Below are 23,131 nucleotides of genomic sequence, written 5' to 3'. Positions count from 1 at the left end.
AGGGTGCATTCACAGCTCTTACATCCTCCCACACTCCCACTGAGACAGTGTGCATTCACAGCTCTTACATCCTCCCACACCCCCACTGAGACAGTGTGCATTCACAGCTCTTACATCCTCCCACACCCCCACTGAGACAGTGTACATTCACAGCTCTTACATCCTCCTGCACCCCCTACTGTGACAATGTGCATTCACAGCTCTTACATCTTCTCACAGCCCCTCACTGAGACAATGTACATTCACAGCTCTTACATCCTCCCACACCCTCATTGTGACAGTGTGCAATCACAGCTCTTACATCTTCTCACACCCCCACTGTGAAAGTGTGCATTTACAGCTCTTATGTCTTCCCACACCCACCACTTATCAATGTGCATGCAGAACTCTTACATCCTCCCACACTCCCCACTGTGACAATATGCATGCACAGCACTTACATATTACCACACTCCCCACTGTGACAATGTGCATTCACAGCTCTTACATCCTCCCACACCCCCCACTGTGACAATGTGCATTCACAGCTCTTGCATCTTCCCACTGCCGTTACTGTGACAGTGTACACTCACAGCTCTTACATCTTCTCCCACCCACCACGGTGACAATGTGCATTCACAGCTCTTACATCTTCCCACACCCACCACTGTGACAATGTGCATTCACAGCTATTACATCCTCCCACACTTCCACTGTGACAGTGGGAATGCTCAGCTCCTGTATCCTCCCATTACAACCAGAATGGCAATGTATCTGCACAGCTACTTGATCTGTAGCTCCACCTACCATTGTGGTAACACATACATGGCTATTGAATTCACACCCACCCACCAGTGTTGCAAAGTACCAACTCAGTAACAATGTACCCACCCAGTGACTTGATCTGTGCTACCCACCAGTGTGGCTACTGGATTCAGCCCACCAACCAGTATAGTAACACATTCATGGCTATTGTATCAGCTCTTTCATCAACAGTTTGACAGCCCACATGTAGCTATTGTATCTATATCGCACGTAATCTGTGTACGAATGTATGCACCCATCTGTTGTGTTGATCCTTCTTATTCGAGCATCATGACATGCCGGTGATGCTGCTCCCTTGGTCAATCCACATTACAGGGGGGGGCGTGAGTGGAACTGGAGAAGTCATGGGTGTGCTGCAATGATTTCAGAAGTTAAGAAGTACACGCATGACTAGTAACAAAATTGGCTCTCTTTCTTAAATGTATTTCAATACATAACTGGCTTTGGAGTATGCTGATGCAGTTTGAGATTTATTTTCATTTTAATAGATGCTGCTTTTTAAATGTCAATGAAGATGCCTTATGAGCACGTGCCCAAATTTCACCCATTTTGCTAGCTGCATACATAAGATGCAATACAGACATTATAGCTTGTTTAATTAGACAATGCATTAATAATTGAAAAGTGCATTGGGGTGGCCTATCTTGCAAAGTACCTGAAAGCAAGGAGATACTAGAAGACTGCAGGTTTGCTGATGACAGACAGTGCTGTATGACTGCAGAGTTTGCTGATGACAGACAGTGTTGTATGACTGCAGTTTGCTGATGACATACATTGATGTTTGACTGCAGAGTTTGCTGATGACAGACATTGCTGTATGACTGCAGAGTTTCCTAATGACAGACATTGCTGTAGAGACATTCCTGTTTGACTGCAGAGTTTGCTGATGACAGACATTGCTGTATGACTGCAGTTTCCTAATGACAGACATTGCTGTTTGACTGCAGAGTTTCCTAATGACAGACATTGCTGTACAGACATTCCTGTTTGACTGCAGAGTTTGCTGATGACAGACATTGCTGTATGACTGCAGAGTTTCCTAATGACAGACATTGCTGTTTGACTGCAGAGTTTCCTAATGACAGACATTGCTGTAGAGACATTCCTGTTTGACTGCAGAGTTTGCTGATGACAGACATTGCTGTATGACTGCAGTTTCCTAATGACAGACATTGCTGTTTGACTGCAGAGTTTGCTGATGACAGAAATGGCTGCACACTCGGCAGTTACTGAGTTCAGTCCCCTTGTGTTAGCAGCATGCCAACAACTGTAAGTAAAGGGTAGACAATCCATCAAATTTCCTTCTGAAGTTCACATGTACAGGTGCTTTCAGTCCACTCTTTTCTTCTTTCCCTTTATAATAAAGGCAATACATGTGAACATTTTTAGACTTCATTTACACACTGCAGGTAGAATGTGCCCATATCTGGGCTTCACTGTATCCCCTATACTTTGATCAACAAATGCAGACAGGACTATGTTTCATGAACACACATTTTCAGACTCACACGGGTTGTGGTTCTTGTGTCATTCCTTCCATGAACCACCCATTCAATGGGGAGGCCAGTTTCCTTGAAAGCTCGTGGAAGTTTAAAAATATTCTGTTGTTAAAATGTTATCTATGCATACTCCTATTATGTGGGATCAGGAGAAATACCGAAGACTAATAGTAGGTGAATATGAGTTTTAGATCGCAAACCAATAGTCAAATAGTGATGTAATAACCCAAATATTATTTCAGGTATATGAGTTTGGGAGGGGATAATCACCCTGTCATAGTACACTGCAGCTTATTAAGTGTGGAGAAGCTATAACTAAATGATTGATACCTGGGGAAGGCTAACTTGATTTTGTGTGGTTTGAAGGGAGCTCATTGTCAAGAGTCCAAAAAATCAACATTCTAATGTGAGCTGCCCAAGTCCAACTCTTGATTTTAACAGAAAGTAAGAAAGCAAAACATTTTCATGGCACCTTGCATTCTAAAAGCTTCTGTTAAGCAGCTGGTGTGCACAGTTGCAGGAGCTTTGTTATTATTATGGAGTATAATATTACTTATGCAAAAGGAATAATAACACTGCAATTAAACCAAGGCTTTCCCTTGCAGGAAGCAGATATTTTCTGCAGCAAAATTCCTTTCTACACATTCTCAGCTTCACATACCATTGTCCTTTTTCTGAACTCATAATGCTCAGTTAACCGAAGGCTGTAAATAAATACATGATTACATGGTTGTAGTAGGAACTGTACACTGCTAGACTTCTAACTGCTCTCAAGTTTGTTATAATTCCACTACAAGACCCCTGTGGATTTCCTAACCACAGAGAATAATAAAGACATTTGTTGTTTTGCTGGCAGCATGGACAAAACATAGCCTTCCCTCGGAGAAACAGGACCATCTGTAAAGCATAAACCGATTAGTAATGCAGCACCAGTAATTAAAGATTGTTAATTCCGTTTGCTTCCTCACTTCTTATAGTACATGCTTGTTCTTTGTTTCACAGCCCAGCACAGCTGTGAGTGTGCAACCTTTGAAGGCTGTTCACCTACGTTACGTTAACTCCTCAGTACTTGTTTGTATTACCTAACTGTCTCAGTGTGTTTTAAATATCCCTACTGCAATTACCTGAAATTTAACTCTGCCTGTCATTTCATCGTATGTAAACCTGGTTCCTCCTCCTCACCTCTGTTAATATGTAATAAAAGTATTTAGTCCTGTAAATTCTCCTTTCATAAATTGTTAAAGTACAGTCAATAAATATCAAGAATAAATTGATTTAATATAGTTATTATTGTTTTACCTGTATATTGTATTTGATCCATGTTTGTCTTGCCTCCATTTATAATTTGTAAATTTCTAGCACATACCCCAAATCATACATATATTTTTTTAGTTCTTTGATAAAAAGAAGATTAAATCATTTTCATTTTGTACAAAATGCTCCATGCATGTTTCTAGGACTTAACGGTATCATATGTCTTTACTGTAAAGAGCACATCAAATAACAAAAATACATGGTTACCTGGAGCCGGAAATATATCCCAAAATACAGCAAAGAAGAACCAGTATACAATCTCCAAATTCAAGTGCCGTTATTAATCCAAACAGCAATATGTACAGCTAAGCACTTTTGTCCTCACCAACAGACATCTATAAACGGCCATTTAAAGTTTTTCGTGGGCTTTTTTCAAGCCTTGCAGCTGACTGGCTGTAATTGGAGGTGTGTACATAATTTTGTGTTTTTAAACGAGCTTTGGGTTTTAGTTTACAGTTGTGAAGATATCTACTGGTTTAGACAAAAGCACTTAACTGTACATATTGCTATTTGGATTAATAAAGACATTTGGATTTGGAGGTTGGACCCTGATTCTTCTTTGCTGTGCTTAGTGTAAAGAGATCGACCTTAAAGAAGAGGTTGTTGAAAGCACCATAACTTTCCTTTGCAGAAGCATAGCTGGTTCAACCAGCACCCTGGACTGGTTCTTTGAACTAGCATCCCACCCCAATAGCTCTTCAAGTGAAGAGGAAAAAAAAGCACTTCATTGTAATAAACCAATTGTACAGTTCAATATCTGCCCCCTCCCAGCCCTTCCTTTAAAAAAAAAAAGAAAAAAAAAAACAGAGCAAAACAGACATTCCTTCTACTGGCACACCAACCAGGTGGCCAGATGCATGACACATATTCCTCTGCCCCAGCCATTCATTTCTATGTTCAGCCCTTAACCCACGTACAACTTATTTTATTAAAAAAATAGTCTTCTTTTAAACTGTAGCAAATATACAATTTATACCGTGCCTGCATGGAGTGCTGTGGTGCTCGTGTATTAATTTAAAACAAAAAAAATTCTTCTTTTTAAACTGTAGCAAACTGCTTGCTACAAATGTATCAAAAATTTTCTACAGTTTATTCCCTGTCTGTATGGAGCACTACAGCACTCAGTTTTTTGCTAAAAACAAACAAACAAAATAATCTTCTTTTTAAACTGTATCAAATTGCTTCCTACAAATGTAGCCAATGATTGCTACAGTTTATACCTTGCCAGGAAGGAGGACTACAGCACTCTGTTTTTTTTTTTTTTGTTTGTTTTTTTCTAAGGGAGCAAGCAAAAGCTCATAGTACTGCTATAACAGTAACCTGTGAGTTGCGGTAGTATTTGTTATCACTACCTAGGACAGATTGGCAAGATCTCCCCAAACATTTATAAACCAAAGTAATGTCTGTAGCTCTGTTGGTGGAGCATGAAGGCTAGAAAACACAAGAGGAAATATGCCCCCCTTGAGTAATAGTTCAAAAGATGGGTTGTAGTCTGCACTAACAAAAAGAATAATACGTTTTGCAAAAAAAAGAAAATCGAAAGATTTGTTTTATATGGACTATATGAATACCTGTAAATTTTTCAAGTGTACTCCTCTATTTTTTCCTGCTTTTCATGATGCCAGTATTCGGGAGGTTTTAAAGGTACACTTTGAAACTAAGGCATTAGATTGCCCTGTAGAAGGCGGGGCTTCAACTGAAACTGGTCTTTGTTCACAGTTCGGTGATGGTTTATGTGAAGACTGGTAGAGAAGGGTGAAGGCTGCCAGCCTAGCCAGATAGAATTGTGCAGATAATTCTATCATTTGTAAATTAGGGCATGGGCTGTCAAGACAGGGAATGGGTTGAGGTACACTCAGATAGACCTAACCCTCTCAAGTGACGTTTCTCAATGGTCACTTGAAAAAACTAACTTGAGTTCTCCTGGGGGGGGGGTGAAATGTGAAGACTGGTAGACAAGGGTGAAGGCTGCCAGCCTAGCCAGATAGAATTGTGCAGATAATTCTATAATTTGTAAATATGAATGTTGAACTTAAAACAATGTGGCAACATTGCCATCTGCTGTAAAGAAAGTTAAGTCAAGCATTTTTTGTTGGTCCTTTGAAATTAAAATTATTTCATCACTGCCTTTGATGTTTTACAATTCGGCACTGGCCGGGCTAGATGAAGGCTTCCTGCCTATTGTTTTAAGGCTAAAGTTAATGACCAGAATTTACATATGGAATGTCCTCTATTGCTCTAAGTGTAAAAGAATGTAAATGCAGTTTCTGTCAGCCTGGGAACACTAGGAAAGTGTGAAATGGTGTAATGTTTTATCAGAACTGCAGTTTCAATTTAAACAGAGAGACCCAGAAGGCATTAAGCATTTTTGTCTTGTACATCCAACTCAGCACTGCCTTATGCTCTATGTAAGTAAGTTATTTTAGAAGAGTGTTTTCTTGTAGATAGCTAGAAGAAAGAAATATTAGACTAAGTGTTTTTCTGTGATGTCTGAACTGTACTACTGTGTAGAGATAATTTAAGTTCTAGAGTACATTGCATATATATATAGTTTACTGCCCGAGTCACTCCAAATAAGCTTGACTGTTTAGTCACATCTACCAATTGGATATTAATATTGCACAGTAATAATTGGACACCCTTTTAAGGGCCTTTGAGTAGCTGACACAAATTAGCTGGGTGTTGGCAAGTGGTACTACTGTATAGTCTGGGTAAAAGGGGCACAGCTGGAAAACCTGTGCCAGCCTTCTTCTGGAGTGTGTGTGTGTGTGTGTGTGTGTGTGTGTGTGTGTGTGTGTGTGTGTGTGTGTGTGTGTGTGTGTGGTTATATAAACATATCTCAAAGTGTGTGTGTCAGCTACTTGGGCAGGAACAGGAAGCACTGGTTGGACAGAGAGGATGCTGGAGATTTTAGCTTGCCCAGCTAGGCTGAGATCTGGACCCTATAGCTGTGCCAGTGGGGAGACTTATTAGGGACCTGGGGAGAAAGGGGAGCGACATGCCCTGGACTGACTGTGATCTCTGTGTGCTCTTAAGGGAAATTGCACTTTACTGTGTGTATTTGCTATCCTTTCCTCTCATATGAGACGCCCTCTCTGGTGTTAGTGGTGAGGATTGAGGCTCCTTGATTGCTGGGCCAGGGCACGGGTCTCTCATATTAATTGGTGGCAGTGGTGGGATTCAGGCTCATTTATTTGCTGGGCCAGGGCATAGGCATCACATTAATTGGAGGCAGTGGTTGGGATAGCCTCATATATTAATTGTTTGGCAGTGGTTGGGATATTCTCACATATTAATTGTTTGACAGCAGTGGGATATCCACACCACATATTAATTAATTGGCAAATACTAATTGGCTTGTAGTTATGTGGGTAGATTGAATCCTGCAGCCTGCGTACAGTGAGCTTTGAAGGTGTTTTTGTATTCTAAAACAGCCATGCAGTGAATACTCAGAGTTCAGATCACAATTGTTTTATTTCTTTTGTTAGCTTAGTCAGGGTGAGCAGGTAGCATGTCAGCAGAGGAGTATGGAAAGCTGACAAGGAGCCAGCTGGCAGAGATGTGCCAGGCTAGGGGACTGGTGTATGGAAACCTGACTAAGGCAGACCTGATTGCAGCCTTGGTTACAGCTGCATCAGAAAACAGCAACCAGGAGGACAATCAGACTGGCAGTGGAGATATAATTCCCTCTGAGAATGGACAGCTCAACCTTTCTACAGTGGACTTAAAAATCCAGCTGGAACTAAAGATACCTGAGTTGGAGGTAGGCACTTGGAAATAGAAGCAGCTGAAAGACTGAGGAGTCTACAGGCTGAGGAGAATGAGAAACTGTTACGTCTGGAAGCTGATGAAAAGGAAAGACAGAGGTAGCATGAGAAGGAGATGCTGACTCTTCACCAGAGTCATGGAGGTAATGGGGAAGGCAGTAACTGGACCCCAAAAGCACAAAAGGTCAGAAAATTTCTTCCGCAATTTAAAGAGGGGGATGATTTTGATTGTTTTATTCATATGTTTGAGAGGGTATGTAAACAGTATGAAGTTGACCAAGGGCTCTGACTATGGCTCCTGACCACCTTACTCCATGGTAAATCTGTAACTGTTTTATCTAAAATGTCTAATGTTGCATGTTTTGATTATACTGCTATAAAAAATTGTCTGTTAGAACTGTTTAAGCTAACACCTGAAACATATAGGAAAAAGTTTCATGAGCATAGACGCAAGGCAGATGAAAGTGTGTGTGAATATGTTGCTGAATTGAGCACTTATTTCTATTAGTGGTTGAGTGGATGTCAGGTCTTCACTTTTGAAGGGCTGGCAGACCTTTTGGTGAGGAAACAAGCCCTTAGCACTTTGCCTGAGGACATGAGGTTCTGGTTAGCTGATAGACAATGTGCTACTTCAGATGAGTTGGGGAAGAAGGCAGACCTATACCTGGCAAGCAGGGTAGCCCTGTACAGGAAGGGGACCCCCAGTACTGTTTATGGGGCTAAAGGAACCCATGGTGGGCAGCACAGACTGCCCAACAGAATCTGCCAGTAGCAGGGAAAGCCACTAGTCCAGGTACACATCCAGGAGCTAGGGTTAAATGTTTTGATTGCAACCAGTGGGACCATGTGACATACAGGTGTCCATGGAGGCAAGGTGGGGAACCAATGGTGAGGGGATAAGTAAGTGGGAAAGACAAAATGCCAATAGTAGGTTGTCTTGAGGCAACAGGGGTACTAAACTACCATCCTGCAGATGTCCTGAGAGGGAAGGATTTGGATGAAGCAGTACCATGTGCTTATGCAGTTACATGTGATCAGGCTAGGAGACAAGCATGTGTGTCTGGTAGCCTGGTGGAGACCCAGACAGACTGCATACTTGCAGCTAGGACTGGTGAGGTGGTTACTTCAGAGAGGGAGTTACTCTGTAGCAGTGAGACTGAATGTGAGCCACAGCTGCTTGTGGGTACTGATGTTCCCTTGGACAGAGTGACTGCAAAGGTAGAGATGAGTAGTAGCACCCAGGGTGACAGTGAGGCACCACTGTCAGAGGATGCCAAACTTCCCATGGAAGGGGAGCTGGGAAGGGTTACAAGGAGAGAGTTGAGACAAGCTCAGCTCTCAAACCCTACATTGCAAGACCTGAAGCAGGTAGCTAGGGAGGCACCTGATTCTCAAGGAAAGGGGGAATCTGTATACTGGGACAAAGGGTTACTATATATAGAGTGGACCCCTGAGGGAGGGCTAGAAGGTGAGAGAGTACAGCAGTTGATGGTGCCTAGAGCCTACCATCTGGCACTTCCAGCCATAGCCCATGATATTCCCTTTGCAGGTCATATGGTCATAAAATGTACAAAGAGACGTATTATGAAAAACTTCTATTGGCCTGGAATTTCCAGAGATGTAACAGGGTACTGCAGGACCTGTGAGCAGTGCCAAAAGGTAGGCAAGGCAGGAGACAAGGTGAGAGCTCCTTTGATGCCTTTGTCTGTGATTGAGGAGCCATTTCAGAGGGTAGCTATGGATACTGTGGGTCCTCTGAGTACCCCAAGTTCTACAGGAAAAAAGTATATCCTAGTAGTAGTGGATTATGCTACACGATAGCCTGAGGCAGTGGCTTTGTCCTCCATTGAGGCAGAGAAGGTAGCAAATGCTTTGTTAGAGATTTTCAGCAGGGTAGGTTTCCAAAATGAAATACTGACTGACAGAGGTGCCTGTTTCATGTCAGACCTGCTGGCTTTCTGTAGAAGTCCAGTGGGGTGAAGCACATGAAGACCAGCCCCTACCATCCCCAGACTAGTGCTCTTGTTGAGAGGTTAAACTCTGCAATCAAGTCCATGCTACGGGCATTTGCAGATTAGTTTAAGAGGGAGTGGGACAAATATTTGCCCCATCTGTTGTTTGCTTGCAGAGAGGTTCCCAAGGAATCCACAGGTTTTTCACTCTTTGAGTTGCTGTATGGGCATAGCGTGAGGGTACCTCTAGATTTAATTGGAGATGAGTGGGAAGGTGAGTGCGAGTCTCACAAGGAGTCTGTTGTGGCATACATCCTAAACCTCAGGACGAGGTTCAGGGAACTCATGGGCTTGGCCCAGAAGAACCTGTCAGAAGCCCAACAACAGAAAAAGGCGTGGTATGACAGGAATGCTCGAACTAGAGAGTATGCTGTGGGGAAGCAGGTAATAGTTCTCATTCCTGTCAGACACAACAAGCTGCAAGCAGCTTGGGAGGGTTCCTACAAGGTGGTAAGAAAGGTAAGCGATGTTAACTACATGGTGGAACTGCTAGGCAGACAGCAGGGGTACAAATTGTACCATGTTAACATGATGAAACCTTACCATGATAGGAAGGCCCTTGTGCTGAGCATTTGCAGTGGATTGCAGGAGGAGTCTGAGGGAGATCTGAGGACTGATCTCCTCAGTGAGGCTTGGGCTGACACCTCAGTGGAAGGGGTAGCAATGTCCCAGCAGCTATCTCCTACCCAGGTTCAAGAAATCCAAGCAGTGTTGCAAGAATTTGGGGATATGTTCACTGGGAAACCAGGGTGCACCCACCTAGTGTAGCACCAGGTGGATACAGGACCCCAAAGGCCTATTAGGTCCCTTATAGGGTGCCTGAGAGAGTCAGACAGACCCTGCGGGATGAGGTATAGGAGATGTTGGAACTAGGGGTGATTCAAGAGTCCAACAGTCCCTGGGCCTCCCCAGTGGTGCTGGTGCCAAAGAAGGATGGCAGCGCCAGGTTCTGTGTGGACTACAGGAAATTAAATAGTCACACAGTCAGATGCTTACCCCATGCCTAGGACAGATGAGGCCCTAGAGCAGCTGGGTGGGGCTAATATCTTACAACCATTGATCTTACCAAGGGTTACTGGCAGGTGCCCTCGACTCCTAGTGCTAGAGTCCTTTTGGCTTGTATGAATTCACAAAAATGCCCTTTTGGATGAAGAATGTCCCAGTGACTTTCCAGAGGCTAGTAAATAATATCCTAGCAGGTGCAGGAGGGTTTGCCCTTGCTTACCTAGATGATATTGCCATCTACAGCCATTCCTGGCCAGAGCACCTTTAGCATGTCAGGGACGTGCTGGGCAGACTACAGAGGGCAGGGTTGACCATTAAGCTGAGCAAATGTCAGGTGGGTATGGCAGAGGTCTCCTACCTAGGACATAGAGTGGGGAGTGGTAAGATAAGGCCAGAACCTGCCACAATGGAAGCTATTCAGGCATGGCCTGCACCTGTTGCTAAAAAGCAGGTGAGGGCATTTTTGGGGACATCAGGGTACTACAGAAAGTTTGTCCCCAGTTATAGTACCATAGCTGCTCCCCTCACAGACCTAACAAGGAAGAACAGGCCAGATAAGGTAGTGTGGACCCCAGCTTGTGAGCAGGCACTCCAGAAGCTTAAAGAAGATTTGGGAGGATCCCCTGTGTTAGCCAGTCCAGATTACAGCAACTAATTTGTTGTGTAGGTGGATGTACTTAGCCAGATTTCTTCAGAGGGGAAGAGCACCCAGCGGTTTATCTCAGTCATAGGCTCCAACCCAGGGAGGAATGCTATGCAGCTGTAGAAAAGGAATGTTTAGCCATAGTGTGGGCATTGCAGAAACTTCAGTCTTATCTGTACAGAAGGAAATTCACTGCTATGATAAATCACAACCCCCTAACATGGCTAAACAGAGCCAGCCAACAAAATGCCAAGTTGCTAAGATGGAGCCTGGGGTTGCAAGTATATGTCAGATGGGTATGGCAGAGGTCTCCTACCTAGGACATAGAGTGGGGAGTGGTAACACCACAGTGAGGTTAGCAATGCCAATGCAAATGGGCTCTCAAGACAGGGAATGGGTTGAGGTACACTCAGATAGACCTAACCCTCACAAGCAACGTTTCTCAAGGGTCACTTGAAAAAACTAACTTGAGTTCTCCTGGGGGGGGGTGAAATGTGAAGACTGGTAGGGAAGGGTGAAGGCTGCCAGCCTAGCCAGATAGAATTGTGCAGATAATTCTATAATCTGTAAATATGAATGTTGAACTTAAAACAATGTGGCAACATTGCCATCTGCTGTAAAGAAAGTTAAGTCAAGCATTTTTTGTTGGTCCTTTGAAATTAAAATTATTTCATCACTGCCTTTGATGTTTTACAATTTGGCACTGGCCGGGCTAGATGAAGGCTTCCTGCCTATTGTTTTAAGGCTAAAGTTAATGACCAGAATTTACATATGGAATGTCCTTTATTGCTCTAAGTGTAAAAGAATGTAAATGCAGTTTCTGTCAGCCTGGGAACACCAGGAAAGTGTGAAATGATGTAATGTTTTATCAGAACTGCAGTTTCAATTTAAACAGAGAGAACCAGAAGGCATTAAGCATTTTTGTCTTGTACATCCAACTCAGCACTGCCTTATGCTCTATGTAAGTACGTTATTTTAGAAGTGTGTTTTCTTGTAGATAGCTAGAAGCTGAAAATATTAGACTAAGTGTTTTTCTATGATGTCAGAACTGTACAACTGATTTATTTTAAGTATTTCTGTGTGATCTCTGCACTCTTGACTAGCACTGACTGTGTAGTAGAAAGTATTGTCTTGTGGTTTTATTTATTACATATTTTAACACCTTTTAACTGTGGCTGGATTTGTGTAGAGATAGTTTAAGCTCTAGAGTACATTGCATATTTATAGAGTTTACTGTCCAAGTCACTCTAAATAAGCTTGACTGTTTAGTCACATCTACCAATTGGATATTAATATTGCACAGTAATAATTGGACACCCTTTTAAGGTCCTTTGAGTAGCTGATAAATATTAGCTGGGTGGTGGCAAGTGGTACTACTGTATAGTGTGGGTAAAAGGGGCACAGCTGGAGAAACTGTGCCAGCCTTCCCCAGGAGTGTCTGTGTGGTTGTATATAACTCTTATCTCAAAGTTTGTGTGTCAGCTACTTGGGCAGGGAGAGGAAGCACTGGTTGGACAGAGAGGGTGCTGGAGATTTTAGTTTACCCAACTAGGCTGAGATCTGGACCCTGTAGCTGTGTCAGTGGGGAGTCTTATTGTGGACCTGGGGAGCAAGGGAACGACCAGCCCCAGACTGAATGTGATCTCTGTGTGCTCTTAAGGAAAATTGCACTTTACTGTGTGTATTTGTTATCCTTTCCTCTCATATGAGACACCCTCTCTGGTGTCAGTGGTAAGGATTGAGGCTCCTTGATTGCTGGGCCAGGGCATGGGCGTCACAGTTTATATGGATTTATGTTTGTTTGAATTGAAATAAACAACTTTTTCAATACACATTTTTTTTTCAGTGTGTGAAGAATCAGTTCCGTTCTTTTAGCTGCTGAAAATACACCCTTTACCATTTAATTATTTATACCTTTAAACTCAGCAAAAATCAAATTCTTTAATACGTATCTGCACATCTGTAAAATGCTGATGTTCAAAGTGGCAGTCGCAAGTAAACTGATATCATGCAAATTATTGTATAATGCTACCTACACATTAAATAATTAGGTACTTGCCTAGTATTAAGTTTCTTTGGTAACTTTCCTTGGCAGTTTATGTTATAAGATTATCTTGTTTAGAATATTCATATTGTGTACTTAGCTTGAGTCTGCAGTTTGGATTACATTTAAATTTAATCAAACGGAATGAGCTGGTTGTTTGGGTAAAAAAATTAAGGCAAAACCTTTGCATATGCTGGTAGTTGCTAAACATATAGTCTGGTTATGTGGTTGCTTGACTTGACATATTTTAAATAATTGCTGAAATATGCAATTTAGTTTATATATTCTGTGGTCTAGTATTTAACATGGTCAACATGAAGGTCATTTATGTTTGGCAGTAATCATGTACTTACATGAAAAGGCAGTTTTTAAACATAGAAAGACTGACTCTGGTAATTATAATAACCATTAGTAAAGCTATTTTATGACAATCTTACATGCTGCATAAAAACATGTCTCCGATTTCTGCCTTTAAAATGTTTCCATTGTACGGACTTTCTCAGGTTTTTGCCATGCCTTCCTAGATCCAGATGTTGCATAAATCTACTGTCCTACTTTTAAAAATAAAAAAAATCTTCACATCATTTAGTTTTCAGTCATGATACTTTTTCTAGCACTTCTCTTTGCAGTCATTAATGCCGGCAAATTTTGTCATAGCAATATTGTTTTCTAAAAGCATATTAAATATCTCTGTTTCATTACAATATTGTTTTCTAAAAGCATATTAAATATCTCTGTTTCATTATGCTCCCCTGCTCCCCCCTTGTCTGTTTCACATCACATATGCTGAGGTCTTGCAGGCTTTTCAAGAATATGCCACACATCTCTTTTTCTTAAAGTACTTTTATGCAGCTTTTACTTCTTTAAGGAAACGTGTCTTCCAGACATGGGCAGAGCAATACAGAAGCATTAGTAAAAAAATTTCAGCAGACTTCATCACTTCATTTATTTTGCAAATGTCGACTTTTATGTACCTCAGTACCTCACTGGTACTCCCCTATGTTATGCGGCCATATTTAACTCTACTAACAGGAGAGCTCCCAGGTCCCCTCCTTTTTTGCCAGTCATAACTCTTCCTCATCATGCAGTCTGTTCTTAATACTACAGTCTACATAACATAATTCTTACATAAGCATTTTAACTTACATGCAATTTGGGGTAACTCCTGAAATTATCTGGATAGGAGCTACTAATTAGGGTGTTCCAGAGGAAAATAAATAAATTCTAGGCAGACTTTATTTTTACTTCTCCTCAACAAAATTATCCAAATACTTCTTAAAAACATCCTGTGAGTTTGCAAAATCATTTCATAAGTTTTCAGAAAGCATTTGCTCTAAATACCAGGAGACCATTTAGCCTTTACAAATAATGTAATTAATGCTTTCAGTATATCACAGATTATAACGAGATGTGTTTTTTTTTTAAACAAAACTTCTCAGTAAAGAAATATCCATAAATGCAAAGCAGGACAACAATATGACATCTATTATTGCACATTAACTGTAAGAGTACACGTCCCAAACAATCAGATGTTTATAATAATATATTTCAGGAAGTTAGTGCAGTTTTTGATCATAAATTTCTGTTTTCTGTCTTTAGCTTGAAATTTGATTGATAAGGTAACAATGTGTTGGTTTAATATAATCACACTTTTAATAATAATGAGTTTAGACTTTTGATATTGGTTTTCTTTAATGACTAGATAAAACACATTTCTCTGCTGCTTTCACTGATGAGGAATTAATCCTGTATGTAGAACTAACATCACTTCTGCATGTATACTTACTTTTGTCATCATTGCTCATAGCCAACATATTTGAATACATCAAAAGGGTCATTTATTAAGCAGTTTCTTACTCTTCCCTATAACTGTCCCCATTCTGACGCCATCTGTAAATTGTGCATACAAGATGCCACTAGGTATCACAATGTCATAAATGCAAGCCAAGCAATCTTGTTGAATCATGCAAAACTCAGTTGCCAACCTACTTAATACTTAGTAGCACCCAGTCTAGTAAGTTTAACTTACCATTTTTTATATAATTAATTGGTTTAAATGCAGTCAATTTTGTATGACAAAATGCCAGGTTATGCTAGTTTATAAAATATTTTGGCATGACTAACATGAAAACAAAACTTTAGATAATATCAGAGTCACAAAATGTTGCATAAGTTTCAATGGTTATGCCAATAAACTAATTAGTCAGGAGGTTGTGACTGTATATGCTAGTGCTTTACTCCCATAGGTTTATATCATATGTTTTGACTGTTCCCTCCAAGTTGCAGGGATATATGGTGAGACACACATGATGACACTTCTGCATAATTCAGGTGAGTGGCTGTACATTCCCAATGCCATGGAGAATGTTTGCATTTGAAGCATTGCCAATGTCCTGTACTTTAATGTCTCCATGCACTATATAGTATCTTAGAACATATAATGTTTATTATTTAAAAACAAAAAAGACTCATAGTCTTTCATGAAACTGTAAAATGCTATACTTTTTATGTCATTTCAGGAATCTAATGCCCAGAACTCTTGATGGACAGATAACCATGGAGAAAACTCCCAGTTACTTTGTTACCAAGGAGGCTCCACAACGTATCTATAATATGTCAAAGGACACCAAGCTGATAGCAGTGGTTCGAAACCCAGTGACCAGAGCCATCTCAGACTACACACAGACACTGACCAAAAATCCTGCCATTCCAAGTTTTCAAGACCTTGTCTTCAAAAATATCAGCACAGGCCTTATAGACACGTCATGGAGTGCCATTCGTATTGGTATTTATTCTAAACATTTAGAAAACTGGCTTCAGTATTTCCCTTTATCAAAGTTTCTCTTTGTAAGTGGGGAAAGACTTGTGTCTGACCCGTCTGGAGAAATGGATCGTGTGCAGAATTTTCTGGGCCTCAAAAGTGTCATTACAGATAAACATTTCTATTTCAATGAGACTAAAGGATTCCCTTGTCTCAAAAAGCCAGAGGGAAGCAGCAGACCGAGGTGTTTGGGAAAGTCAAAAGGAAGGACTCATCCAAAAATCAGTGACGATGTCGTTCAGCGCCTGCAGGAGTTCTACAGACCATTCAATATGAAGTTTTACCAAATGACAGGGCAAGACTTCGGATGGGACTGAAGTATTTAATGACATTTATTCAACATTTATGGCTGCCATTTTTTTCTGGAACTTCAAGAGGACAGCTGCTCCAAAAAAATGGGCATATTTTGAAAACGTTAGCTTTATATATATATTGCAACAGCTGACCAGTATTGCCTCAATAAAGGAAATATTTGGAATATATTTTTCTTAGCTGAACTTTCATACGTGTCAATTTTTTTATTTCAAAGCAGTGAAACTGTGGCTACTGTGATGGCTAGATTAGAAAACTGGAGACTACAAATATGCAATTAATTGTTCATTTTAGAACTTGTGAAACTTCACTCTGGTGTAAGACTGATCAGAGATGTAACATAGGGATAGTCACTCCCATTACACCCTTAAAGGGTAATTGTTTATTTTCACAGTTGCAGATCTAGTTTCCAAAGACAAGTTTTGAACTTTCCTAAGATGGTAAAGCAATGTGAAATGTCACAAACTAAAACTGTTATTTGGATGAATGCTTATACAATTGAAAAATTAAAAGCCTTAACATTTCAAATCACAGATTCCACCCCAACATCTTTTGATAAACAGGATATTGAAAATATGTAGTTTACAGATTTTCAGAAATAATACCAAACTGGTTTTAGTGCTGACAAAGATTATATGTAGGTGCATAATAGCTTAACACTGTCATTTTTCATGTTTCTGCATCCCTAATGAATTTATTTTTTATTTTATTTTTTACTTTGATACTAACTGGTAACTCCCCTGGTATTTGGCTTAATTCGGGAATTAAAGAATTACATTTTTAGCAGCACAATGGATTGTTTGTAAACTCATTGTTTACACATTACTGAAAAATTGTGCAAAACTGGCATTCATATCTGAAAAGTAAAAAAAAAAAAGATTTCAGAAACAAGGAAACCATACTATCATTTCTTCAGCTGGCCTTGAGACAGCTACTTCACCTTTGTCAGTATCATTTACCGATGAAGTTCGTTTTTAAACGTTTACATTTATACTGTAAAATAAGTTAAATGTGTGGTTGATTTGATTTAAACTTAAGCCACTTTTGTTTAAAGGATTCAAAAAAACTTTCATTTTATTTAAAATATTTGAATCTGGTTTTAGTTGGTGTCATTATAGTCACTAAGTTTATTTAATGTTGCATCCAGGAAACTTTTATTCAGTCACCTTGGCACTTAAAAGAGGTATAGAACATAGTCCTGTGGAGAGAACTATCCCTTTGTTTCAGTGTCACATCTACATTTTCTTGCAGTATTCCTTCTACCCCTCGTATGGAAGCTATGTGTAATATACAAATTAAATTATATATTGAAATTAAAAGTGTTGTTCGAGCACTTTTCTGCTGCATATTATCAATGTTCTTATTTGAGTCAATGTGACAGACTGTAGTTATAATTTGCATTTTGCTTTGGGAGGATTTTGTACCAAGTGAAACTATATGTTGCAAGATCATGATTGATCAATGTGATCTCCAGACACATTAACAATAAAATATGTACTCAGATTAATATGTTACTTCAAACCTCATGCAACGTCCAATTATATCTGTTATCCCAGCATTCTCACCTGATATTTTCCCTATCTCACGGAGATACTCAGTAATATGTTCCTGATAGTCATGACTTCCAATATCTGTCTGTCTCACTACCAAAGGCATCCTCATCTCCCATTCATATGACAGACTCAATTCATTTAGAGTCCTGAATGTCCTGTAAACCTATTTTCACTGTCACAGTCATACCTCTTAACCTGTTAGTGCAGGAAATCTGAACATAGCCAAAAATAATGGGGGGGGGTAGGGACAGATTTTTAAATATTGCTTTTATAAACTTAGAACACTACTAGAATGACATGGTATGTGTTAGCATGCATTTTCTGAAGGCTAGAAAGTCTGAAACTCAAATGTCTGTCATTGTTGGGAGGGTGTCTTAATGGCTAAGGTGCTTGCCTTACAAGCACAGGGTGCAGGGTTTGAGTCTCACAAGGGATAATTGGCTAGGCATAAAGTGGCTCGCAAGGGCAGTTAGCTTAATACTAAACTATTATTTGGTGACTTCAATTCCCAGTGGTTTGCCAGAAAAAACAAATTTTTATGAGGAACACACCAAAAATATGAGGAAAAATCTGAACATTCTGCAAAAATCTGAGCAGTTTAAAGGCATGGTCATAGTTTTGCCAAAAGCCTAGTCTGGTCTCCAGTCCTCTGTGAACAGACTTACTAATGCAACTTTCCCCGCACTTGTTCAGGCCAATAACTAGTGCACCCTCCTTCCAAAGTAAGCTTACACTCTTGCAATGTAGCATCTATTCATATACATGGTTCTCAACATAAAAATAAATGTGCTGGAACATTCCCCACTAACCTATACTCACATCTTAAAATAGTATAGTCTTGCTAACCTAGCAATCCCTAACTGCACCTGATGACAACAACTGCCTAGAATATATATGCACCATGTATGCATCTGTTTATTTATTATTTTTGTTAATTGGGTAGGTGGATATGGCTTGCAAGCTTTTTAGCCATGACTCTAACCACAAGGCACAATCATCTGACATGCATATGTTTAATCTAGACTGTAGTTAATGAAGCATCCAGGCCTGTACACATGCAGTTAACCTGTATATTTCAAAAGCATTCAAAGATGGAGGCTAGTGGAAATACAGTTATATATGGTTTATAATATGCATCACTTGTAGAGGCTGACAGGAACTGGTATGTAAACTAAAGACTTTGCAGTACATTACAAAGAAAGAGAGTGAGCATAGATATGTAACTCAGTTATGAGATGAATAAAAAAAAAAACACTTTACTTCAGCGTATCAACATTATACTACAAAAGTAATGTTAACTATTTCTGAACCACACTAATTACATTAACTTTTAACCACCTGCCCAAGCATGGCTGCATTTATCTTCACTGCACGCACACTAAAATCCATCAGACACCTCTATCTATTTTTTGTAAAGCTGCATTTTTTATTCCTGTCTTTTTGTATTACTTTGTTAGCATTCATACTACCAACTGTTCCTGTATACTAGAATCTTTTGTATTGTGTGTTTTTTGCTCTGTTGTGCTGTATATGTGTGATTCACATTAGAAAGTTCTACCTGTTTAGTTTTCTGTACTGTATTTTGCATTTTGAAACTGATTTATATTGTTATGAAGTGTTTTTCTGCCCTTATGAGAAAAAGGGGTATAAAGAGTAACCAGTAATTACAAACAATGCAAGAAAATACACATGGTATGCATCAGACTGAAAGTTCTCATGCACGGCTATTAACTTTGCATTCCTTTCTCACCAAGTACCTACCTGCATGATTCTAACAGACCTCCTTGGTTATTCACATAACAGGGCACTGCCTTCCAGAGAGCTTCATTTAGCTATTTATCAGTAATTCTGATACACCTTTCTTACATCTACAGTACAGGTTGGTTACTCCACTGTTTTTATTTTCTTTAGCCAAGTAACCCTGGTAGGGTAAGAGTCCTTTGGTCCATTCATTCCCTGTCTGGAAGGCCTTATTGGCCCATTAATTTCCTTCTCATGAAGTGGATTAGTCTGATTTTCCTGTGGAATACTTCCCCACTCCCTATCCCTACTAACTCCTCCATGCAGGTGGCTTGCAGAGTCTGCAATCTGTGCCACTCGGGGAGGTCATGTGTCCATCACACAAGCTCCCCTGACTAAGCAGCAAACTGTCAATGCAGGATGGGCCTGTTAAGCTCCTTATGTGAGGTGTCATCCCCTACTGATCAGCAGGCATCTTTTTAATCTTCCAAACTTTCTAATTTACAAATACAGACTCCTCAACACCCTCCACCATCTTCACTTAACAAAGTTCAAATAATATATTAATAAATATAAGCCACCTGCTCTGTACAATTGTTTAAAAAAATCTTCTTATGCGGAGATATTCATCCTAACCGTGGCTCTAATGTCACATGATACAAACCCCATTTCCTCTACACTCACCCATATTAAACTATCTACCAAGAACCTAATTATTACCTCCATTAACTTACTCAGTCGACTTAACAAACTCTGTGACTTTCACTCTTGGATTGCTCATTGTTCTCTCAACATAGTAATTCTAACAGAAACCTGGCTTAAACCTCATATGACTGAATCTGAAATACTTCCACCTGGCTATAATATTATCCACTCTGACAGATTACACAAAAAAACTGGTGGTGTAGTAATACTATATTCAAACCATCTTATCTTCTCTTCACTGTCTTATAACCCTCACTAACTTTCACCCTGATAATATTATACTTGCCAAATGCAAACTAAATAGTCATAAAAAGCTATGTATCTCCTGGACCTCCAACTTTATCTCTAATGAAACTATAATTCTTGGTGATCTCAGTATTGACTGGCAAACCTTAATGACTGTCTTCCCTTCCTCAAGTGTTAATCTACATGGCTACACTCAACTAATTACCGCCTTTGCCCATTACACGAAAACCACAAACAACAACACCATCCTAGATTGCATCCCAGTATCAAATCCTAGTTTGCACCAAATCCCAAAAACACTGAGTCTATCAGTGACCACCTCCCTTCCAACATTCAAAGACTTTCCATCCATCAGGTTAGACAACACAAATATAAAGAATGCTGCAGTCTCATCAGCTTTAACTCCAATGTATTTAACAACTTACTGTCCACTATAAACTGGTCCTTCCTCTTCAGCTTTCCACTACATGATGCTGCTCTGAAATTGAATAGTGTATTTATAGATACTCAATAGCCTAGCTCCCCTCAAAAAAAAAGAGTGAAATCTCTCCATACACCTTGGCTGTCCCATTCCATTTCAGCCCTAATGCACAAAAGGAATGCTGCATGGAATAATTGGTTAAAATTTCAATCCACCGGTCAGCTTCAAACCTACAGACAACTTCGTAACCTAATAAAAAAACAAGTTAACAATGAGAAAAAAATCTACAATCTAAAACCACAAATTCTCCATCAAAACGATCCCATAAATTTCTGGAAGACCATTAACAGGATTCTTAACCCTGGTTCTCCCAGCATACAAAAGCCGTGCCCTAATCACTCTCCCTTACAAACTGCCACAAAGTTCAACTCCTAATTTATAGACTCCATAATTATCCTAACCCAAAACTGTCATAATTGAAACCAAACTCTACCTCTCTCACCTCCCCAAAATAAGTCTACTTTTTCTCTAAAACCTGTTCCTACCTCATACATCAAATCTCTACTGTTGAAACTAAATCCCTGTTCTCCCTCAGCAGACAATCTACCAACTGAATTCCTAAAACTAGCGGCTAATTCCATAGCTGTTGACTCAATTGATCCCTCTAACTTCAGACCTATTGCTATTTTGTCTTCCCTTTCAAAGATTCTTAAGAAATGTGTCCACAAACAATTACTCAAACATCTACTACAAGAAAACCTCCTCACCTTACCAAGCACAGTTTCTGCCCTAACCACAGTACTGCCACAGCACAATTATCTTTTACTCATGCCATCTCTGCTGCTCATGACAGCAATAAACTAGTCTCTCATCTTCCATGATCTTTCTAAACTCTTTGATATGGTTTCTCATAACCTACTTCTGTCCAAATTAGCTGACCTCCAACTCTCAAACTCTACCATCTCCTGGTTCTCTAGCTACCTCTCTAACCAACATCAGGCAATGAAATGTCTCTCTATATCCACCCCTTTCTTTACAGTCCACACCGGGGTTCCCCAAAGCTCCATCCGTGGACCCCTCCTTTTCAATATTTTCACTAACAGTCTTAATCTAGCCTGTCCACACTCTTCTCTCATACAGTATGCAGACAACTCAACAATAATCTCCACTTCTGACAATTTAGCTCACCTTCCCACTCTCACCCAAGAATCTCTACACTCAGTTCAAAAAAGGCTCACTTCCAACCAACTCATTTTGAATCCAACCAAAACTAAACTCCTTCTCTTCCTCCCTAAGACACTCCAACACCTCAAATCCTCCTTCTCTATCATCTCACTAAATAATGCACTTATTAAAGTAGAACCTCACACTAAACTATTGGGAGTCATAATGGATGATAAACTTAATTTTGATCTCCACATACATAACTGCATTAAAAAGACTCACAAATACTTGCCCTGCTTTACAACATAATTCCTGACTAATGATTCCAATGTTGCAGTTGCTCATGCCTATTTACTTCCTGTACTTCTTTATGCTAGCCCCATCCTTACACACCCTTAAACTAACCTACTGACTAAACTTGAATTTACCTACAATAAAATTGCCAAATTTGCAACTAATTTAACCAGTCTTACCACTGCCTGGCACTAAAAAACCTACACTGCCTGGAATTTCACCATCAGCTCTTGCTGCCACAACTTCACCTCACCCACCTCATACTAAACCAACCCCACACCTGTCCTGCTGTCTCCTCCCTCATCTCTCCTTATGTCCCTAATCATACACCATGTAGCTCAGACCAATTCTTCCTCCAGATATATAAACCTAAGAAATCCGTAGGGAAACTTCCATACAGCCACACGGTCGCAAGTGTCTGGAACAAACTGCCTCTATATGTTAGACTAATACCTAATTCAAATTGTTTAAAAAAAACACTAAAAGAACATCTGCTAAACTCTTGAACCTGCCTCTTTCATGACCTAACTTATCTCCATACCCCCTCTGAGCTATCCTCAGCTCCCCTCTGAATTATCCTCTAACCCTCCTAACTTATCTCCCCTCCTCTCTCTAATTCTATGCTTTCCTCTATGACTCTACAACCAACATTACAGTCATGAATCAGTGTTTCATCCGTCTCTAATTCTACACTTCCTTAGCTTACCCTGTAACTTTAACTTCATCTACTCTCCAATTGTAACTTCATTTCTATTCTACTAGAACCAAACATCAGAATTTACCGACT

At 40.0% G+C, this 23,131-nt stretch overlaps 1 protein-coding gene across 1 annotated transcript in view; it reads left to right on the top strand.

Annotated features, from left to right (window-relative positions):
• HS3ST6 (heparan sulfate-glucosamine 3-sulfotransferase 6) overlaps positions 1 to 16,410 on the top strand; it is a 615,609-nt gene extending 599,199 nt beyond the window's left edge. Inside the window, exon 2 of the mRNA XM_044089108.1 lies at positions 15,608 to 16,410. Coding sequence (XP_043945043.1) covers positions 15,608 to 16,226 — 619 coding nt within the window. The 3' untranslated portion in view covers positions 16,227 to 16,410. The remainder of the gene's footprint in view (positions 1 to 15,607) is intronic.
• Positions 16,411 to 23,131: the final 6,721 nt, after the last annotated feature.

The sequence above is a fragment of the Protopterus annectens genome, chromosome 12.part0 (genome assembly GCF_019279795.1).
Source record: "Protopterus annectens isolate FY-2018-M chromosome 12.part0, PAN1.0, whole genome shotgun sequence".
NCBI classification, from domain to species: domain Eukaryota; kingdom Metazoa; phylum Chordata; order Ceratodontiformes; family Protopteridae; genus Protopterus; species Protopterus annectens.
The sequence above is the reverse complement of the archived record's forward strand: the minus strand, read 5'-3'. Positions and strand labels throughout refer to the sequence as shown.